The 7,627-nt window shown below is 35.3% G+C and overlaps 1 protein-coding gene across 1 annotated transcript; it reads right to left on the bottom strand.

Annotated features, from left to right (window-relative positions):
- Positions 1-1,614: 1,614 nt before the first annotated feature.
- Positions 1,615-6,542, bottom strand: NC2alpha (negative cofactor 2 alpha). The gene is made up of 5 exons (XM_019048818.2): positions 6,315-6,542; positions 5,359-5,431; positions 4,008-4,101; positions 3,082-3,189; positions 1,615-2,247 (listed from the first exon to the last, which is right to left on the bottom strand). Exons 1-5 carry the CDS (start codon positions 6,354-6,356, stop codon positions 2,016-2,018), a joined length of 549 nt encoding a protein of 182 aa, XP_018904363.1. The 5' UTR covers positions 6,357-6,542; the 3' UTR covers positions 1,615-2,015.
- Positions 6,543-7,627: the final 1,085 nt, after the last annotated feature.

The raw sequence follows: 7,627 nt of genomic DNA, 5'->3' as shown, positions 1-7,627 counted from the left end.
CCTTCCTTATTTATTGACTAGGGTAGCATTGACATTGTAATGATTCATAGACGTAAATAAATTATTCATTTCGAAAAAGAACGATTTATGCACTGAAGCCATGATGCAGGTACACAACGAGAACGATCTACTTAAAACAGCTTTAGACAACAGGTTCTATAATCTCCGCCAATTCAAACACCTTCTACCTAAGTACCTACCTACTTACTGTGCCTTGGGAAAAACTTGTTATGAGATTTTAAAAATATCGCAATTTTAGGGTGTGACAAAAATTGCAATCAAAATTGCAAAAGGAATTGCAATAAAATGGCATAAAGAATTGCGGTAAATTATAAACATATCTGTGTTAGGCTTACAGTTAGTCCCTGGCAAGTCACCTTGTCCCAAGCAAGCAGAGAGTATGGCGAACATCACTAAGTGTCCACATTGGTCAGTGAACCAATGATGAACGAACTGAGCTGTGAGCTACAAAAGTGGGCTGATAGAGGATGTTTATATTCCTTTTTTTCTCACTTAAAATGTTTCCACTTCGTTGAATTTCTTCATTTAAAAATATACTGGACTTTATGTTGGATTTTCTATTTCTGATTTTTTATTGAATTTTTTCCGTTCAGGCATGTATTTTAGTGTGTTATTTATTTGTTTTGCTTCAGTTTTGCAATACTTATAATAGTTTTTAGTTTTGTGTTGCAAAAGTCTCTGACTGGGCTCGGATATTCTTGCACTTAGCTTGTGTCTGAGAAAAAGAAAATAAAAATTATTAAGAAGAAAGGAAAAAACCATACAGAAAAGTATAATTGAAAAAGTCTTAAGGTAAGAAGTAGGAGTCAAATAAAAAATTTGACTTTTCCCTAGCTGACTTAGTGAGGAGGGGATGCTTTCATGCTTCAACATGATGTAAAACACCATACACTTATGAAAATCACTCTTTTGATGACAAATTTTTAAAAAATGAACAGCGCTTATTTACTTATTAGGTTGATCCTACTTGAGTCCTTTTTTCTTTTCCCTTTTCCATGATTTTGAAGAAAAAAAAGATGTTCTTTACCTTCTGGTGCATTCTTCTTGGAAACTTTAAGTACTAAACTGACTTCATAAAATTTTTTTAAAAAATGTATTTCCTTAAAATTAGGGCTACAGGTGGAATTACAGTTGTAAGTGTATACACATATGTAAATTTTCAAATGCCAAAATTCAGCTCAAAAAATTGCAAAAAAATTCGCCAAACTTTCAACTTTTAAAAAAGAACTTTCATGAGAACAAATCTTCATACCTCTGATTCTAGATGTATCCAACAGTTGTAACTGCATGTCTGCAAAATTTCGGGCTTAAAAGTCAAGAAGTTTCTCAGAAAAGTGCACCAAGGAGTTGAACGGATTTTACATTGATTCAGATGGAACCAACTTCTTACCTTGAATGTTGTTATTCATTAACTTGTTTTTGATGATATTACCTATAGGTGGAACTGCAATTTTACAGTTAGATGTTGGCTAATTTTTAAGCTACAAGGTAAAGTGTGTGTTAAAAAAAAGTTTTACAAAGTTTTAAAATTCCTGCTCATGGTTGGCATTGAGGCTGTCAAAGATAGGCAAGCAAGAAAAAAAAAACTACAAGTACAGGTTTTGTGTTTTTATTTCTCTATTGTTACTTTATTTGACTCATAAAAAAGGTAAAGACATGTATCAAAAGTCAAGAAATCAAATTTTCATTTTTTGAACCTCGATAGTTTAAAGAGAAATCTAAATCATTAAATACTTACAGTTATGCTCATTCATATATTTTACAAGTAAAAGTTTCAGACAAGAGAATAACTAAGGCAAATAAAACGGCATGAGAATTTTGCTTCACTGATCATGATTTTTCTTCTTTCACCGGAGCGTAGTTTGCAAAGATCTCAAGTTTTCACACAGCTTAGAAGCAAAGGTTTGAGAGGAGGACATAAAGTGGAAACACATTTTGACTGACTGGCATGACCTGAAATGAATAGTTTGGAAAAGCTAGCCAAAGTATGGTTGTTACGTATCGTAGTCTTCATCAATGAGAAGAGATGAACTACTACTGCTTAATGCATAGGAGACAACAGGAGGTTGAAGCACAGGCTGAGGAGTTGCTTCAGAAGTTGATATTTCTCTGTAGAAATTTGGTTTATTGTGACTGGTCAGCTTTGAGCTGACGGCTATTGGTTCAGGTACCATCACAGGTTCACTTGTTGTACTACTCGACTGTCTTCTAACACCAGAGCTCGAACTGCGAAAAATAAAAAAAAAAAAATTAACACTAAAAATTTATGAGAACATAAAATTTCCACCAAGTGTTACCTTCTCATTATACAGGTAGATCAGTTACATTGATGCTAGTTTTTTAATTACATACTTATTCCTGCTTTAACTTGACAAGGTGTGTATTTAATGTTATGATGTGTCCCTTCTCATCAAAATTTCACATAGAGCATGATTAATACACTAGAAATTACTAAAAATGACTCTTATTTAAATTATTAAAATTTGTACTGAGGTATGTACTAAGGTAATGTTTACACAAGGTATCAACTTTTAGAACAGACAGAGAAGAGTCAGCGAATTGGAGTCATGATAGAAGCGCAAGTCAATGAGGAACACTGAATACAGAAGCGATCGCAGCAATTGAAGTGGCCTTTTCTTCGACTCCTCATTTTCTGTGGCAAGTAGACCAAACCAATTCACACATGCAATATAAAGTACACAAGAGCTTGTTGGATACCAAACTTGCGTACAAAGTTATAGATCTGAACTGGTCTAACTGCAATCATTACTTCCAAGAATGAGGCATTAACTGATTAAGCATTACAAACATTAAGATAAGTCTGTTTCGATTTTTCCACATTCAGTAAGGACAGGAACCCCCTACACTTTTACAGCATGCTCCCTTCAAGTCTGATATTCATACATTCCAAAGAATGAAAAAGGTTGCTGGGGTAAAAGACAAAAAACTAAAGGAAAAATTCATATTTTATGAGAACTTCACTTTTGAAAGTTAATTGTTTATAAACATGAATCCATACTTTTGAACAACCGCATTCTTCAATGATGTTGTACCTCTTACCTAGTTTCATTCTGAGCTCCATCATCCTCACTAATTGATATGTCCGGCAATGATTTCACTAAGTCTTTTAAAAAATCAAATCTGGTTTCTGATAATATACATTGTTTCCTGTACAATTACAGAAAAATACAGAGAAATTAATTTATTACATTTTAAAAAAAAACGTAAAGCAATGAAGATTAAAACAGAGCACTAGAAGTAATTATCATGGAATATTCTTGTTAAAAATTCAGTATTACAAGTAGAGAGTAGAGAGTAGTTTTCAGTTTAGGTAGAGAAACGAAGTGTTAGAATCATCAAGAATTTTTAGAGATTTCATTTGATACCAAATGAGGACACAAGTTCCATCATTCCTAGGGGCATGTCTGGCACAAAAATGATTTTCATTCAAAAACTAATTGGCACGCCTATTAATACCACCAAATGTGAATGTAGACTCTAAATATAAGGGCCCTAGCCAATTTCTAGCATGCTTAAAAAGTACCATAAAATCGGCAGGCAGTGAATGATTTGAAAAAGTTATTTCTCACAAAACCAAAAGATGCAACTTCAACAAATTCTTTTAAAAAAAACCCTTTGGTAGGCTTCAAAGCGGTGATGCACTGTTGCGTTTTGATTTTTATAAAAAGAAGCTATTTTTCGGCCCACCCTGATGACGCCTCCTAAAAGAGGCATGCTTGATATCCTACTGTCCTATGTTGACACACTGCTTGGCTTCCGGAGCTGGCCAACAGCCAAAGATTTTAATCATTTGCTTTTCAACTCAAAAGAGATTGACTGGTATTGAATCTTTTTCCAGAAAATGGGAGTGGTCTGATCATTGATACTTTTCATAACTCAGATGAATCTTGGAAAACTAGCTTTTATAGTGTGGCACAATTGGCATAATTAATGGAATAATGGGTTCAATGAAGTACGAAACTTACATGTGAGATGTACTTAAAGTCTTGGCATTCCTGGATGTTGTTATTTGAACAGCTTTGGTCAACAAAGACTCAACAAAGAGTTCCAGAGTGCGAGGTGAATATTCTGTCAAGGACTAAACTTTAAGCAGAAAATTAAGAATAACTTTTTTGCCCTATAGGCACCTCTCAACTTGTTTCGTTTCCAGTCGCCTTGACTCAGTTTCCCCATGATATAAAATCATTGGAATTTGGGTATACAAGGAAAAAATCTTGATTTTTAAATAGACTGAGGCTAACATTTGAATTTCCTTCTTCCTGAACTGAGCCTTAATAGCTTTGAAGAAATGAGATAGACAAGTTTACGAGCTTTATGAATTAAGAAATGATAAAAATTTTGTTAAACCAAAAGCTGCTTTTTTGCCAATGAAATAACATGCTCTTCATCACTCTTTTCAACCAAAATTGATTTTGGTTTTTCTACAAGCAAGGAGTTGGAATTGACTGATCCTTGCTTAACCTGCGGATGCTACCTATTTATTTAAGGGTTGACTTAAGAAATTTCCAATATGTTTTATGAGTTTTACCTGAAATTTTGATAAGGAAACATGTCATGTGGAGGTATAATTGGACTACATTTTTCAATGAGGAATTACTTACTGGCTCATCCATAAAATATAATGAAACATATGACACAAATGCTGTTTCTGAAATGGGTCAAAAATTGACTACATTTTGCAATTTGGAGCTATAAATTCTGGCCCAACGAATGTACCATTAGTTTCCCTACGCTCATAAGTGTTTTTTCTGATGAGCCAGAAATTGTAGTTCCGAATTGCAAAATGCAGTCCAAATGATAATTCCTGATTGCAAAATGTTGTCCAATTGACCTGTTGCACAATTAGTTTTTATTGCTTGCATCCAAAAAACCAAGGCTCTTAATGTCACAGAAATTTACGCGGATTTTAGGACCACCATAAACCCTCCAAAAATCAACATAAAAGCGCCCAAAAATTCAGACTTTCAGAATGGACGATTTTGGGCAGCAGCAGATCTGGTGCAATTGCAATGTAATGCACCATGTCAAACCTGGTCTCTTCATTATTCAAGAGGCACTTCCCTAAAAGAATTGGAAGTCACTTTTCAAATCCAATATTGAGGCGACGGAAAGGGAATCCTCGGTTGTTAAATTGCCTGTAACTTTCATAAGATAATTATGCATCCATGAAATAAATCCTATTCTTAAGGGAAACTACAGGAGATGAGGATTGTTACAAAACAACATCAGCATCGCCCGTCATCACCAGACATAAACAACCCCCGGCAAATGCAGGTTTCAAAAAGTCAGTGCTCAAAGACACAGTTAAAAGGATATAGATAATGACAGGAACTGCTTGCGCCACTTTTCCGACTTCTTCATCTGTTTGCATTATCTTCTTAATGCGTCCCTGAAAACCAAAACAATCATGGATTAAAAAGTTGGCGTGCTATATTTCCGCATCTAGCTTCTTCTTTCAAAGATGCCATAGGAATTAGCCCTTTGTTCTACATGTGATGATTGTTCCATAGATTATACAAGTTACAATTGACTTGCAGATGGTCCCATGAATGAAGAGATGTGTGATGTTTTCCAGAATTAGTGATAGTGATCACCTGGCAGATTTTTAAAGTAACCAATTCAAAAGAAGAGTGTCTCTTCAAAAATATATGTGGCTACTTAATGAAAAGTTCTGCTGTGAAAAAAAAAATCCAAGATAAAAGCTACACAGCGAGCCGATAATTGAAACTATGTCAACAGAACAAGACAGGGCATAGACCTATCTTAACCGTGCAATGGTACCCATTTCCATGTCTTATCAGGCTGCTTTAAAGTATCATTAATTGGCCGGCAGGTGAGCAATGGATATTCTTTAACCATGCATGGAAGGAAAAGATACTGATGTTCCACGTTAATGCTGTAGTTACTGGCTTCATTTCACGCCCTAACTATCAGTCCGCTTAGATTGCCTGGCACTTGATTCTACACTCAAGCTGTGTTAAAAAGGTGCTAGAAGAAACTCTTCAAGTTTATGGAGCTAAAACTATTTTTCAATTCGTTGGCCACTTAAAGGAATTAATTTGAGACGAAGCTAAATAGCAAAGTCAATCTTCTACAACATGGAGTCAGTGCAAAGATTCTTACTGCATCTCTAAGACTGGAAAAAATCCCACACAGTGAAATCAACTGAAGGAGTGAAATTAAACAGAAAAAAACATGAGTTGATTACTTACTTACTTTCAATCAGGTCTTGACAACTATGAGAGGAATTGGACAAAAAAATAAGTACTCACAGCAGGGAATCTGGCGTTGTATTTTTTTTTCTTGCTTGGCATAGTGATGCTTGACTGATGATTTGGGAAGGTAACTGGATTCAGAATTTGAAGTTGCGGGGATCAAATGACAAATTCAAAGTGGATTCGGTCAGATTTTCAAAAATTATGTGAAGTTAACTTTACAGCATCTTTCGTCTAAAAACCTAACCTAAACATATTGATAAACAGAACGTGTTGCAACGTTGCCGGATGCTCATTATTATTTGTTGATATATTGTTATCAAATTTCTTATCAGTAATCAGTGTGCAGAATGAGGTGACTGAAGTGAACTACAGACAGAGACAGAGTTACCTACAAAGTTGATGTCCGATGTTCTCGGAACAGGTAGTATTCTGAGAGATCCGGAAAAGATCCGGAACCTTCATAAACCAGCGGAATTTGTTCCGGGATCAATGTTTACCGTTAATTAATTAAATTAATTAATTAATCCATTTTGAAGTCCTCTATTTTTATGAGAAAAAGAAAATCAAATCATCCCATTTGACGGATTATATTTATTGAGGATAGATATCGAAGACCATCCTCCGAAAATTTCGAGAAAATTCAAAGGGGAAATTTCATGCAATGTTGTTGAATTGCTCCATCATCCATAATTCGCGAGTCGCGTATATTCAGGGCAGGCTCTGAGGTTTTCAAATTTTCCTTATTTGTGCATCCCCTTTGACGCATAAGATATTGAGTATGCACACCCAGAATCATCCTTGGAAAATTTCGAGAATATCCAAGGGGGAAATCTCCAGGAATGTTGTCCCATTGCTGCATCATTTATAATTCGCAAATCGCGTAAATTCAGGGCAGGCTCTGAAGTTTTCAAATTTTCATTTATGCATCCCCTTTGACGCATAAGATACTGAGTGTGCACATCAAGAATCATCCTTGGAAAATTTCGAGAATATCCAAGGGGGATATCTCTAGGAATGTTGTCGAATTGCTGCATTATCCATAATTCGCGAGTCGCGTAAATTCAGGGCAGGCTCTGAGGTTCTCAAAGTTTCATTTGTGCATCCCATTTGATACATGAGATATTGAGTATGCACACCTAGATTCATCCTTGGAAAATTTCGAGAAAATCCAAGGGGGCAATTTTCTGCAATGTTGCCGAATTGCTGCATCATCCATAATTCGCGAGTCGCGTAAATTCGGAGCAGGACTGTCGTTTCATTAATTTCATTTGTTCATCCAATTTGAAAGATTTTATATTGAGTATGGACACCCAGAATCATCATCAGAAAATTTCGAGAAAAACAAAGGGGGGTATCACGAGCAATGT

This window comes from Bemisia tabaci, chromosome 1, assembly GCF_918797505.1.
Source record: "Bemisia tabaci chromosome 1, PGI_BMITA_v3".
In the NCBI taxonomy this organism is placed as follows: domain Eukaryota; kingdom Metazoa; phylum Arthropoda; class Insecta; order Hemiptera; family Aleyrodidae; genus Bemisia; species Bemisia tabaci.
This window is presented reverse-complemented; position numbering and strand designations above follow the sequence as displayed.

Excerpts from the sequence above, each read along its gene's own strand:
- NC2alpha (XM_019048818.2), bottom strand. The coding sequence starts at position 6,356 with ATGCCAAGCAAGAAAAAAAAATACAACGCCAGATTCCCTGCT. Across the intron at positions 5,432-6,314 it reads ACAACGCCAGATTCCCTGCT|GGACGCATTAAGAAGATAAT; the intron begins GTGAGTACTTAT and ends TTTGGTTTTCAG. Across the intron at positions 4,102-5,358 it reads AGCAGTTCCTGTCATTATCT|CTCGCACTCTGGAACTCTTT; the intron begins ATATCCTTTTAA and ends CAGAATATTCAC.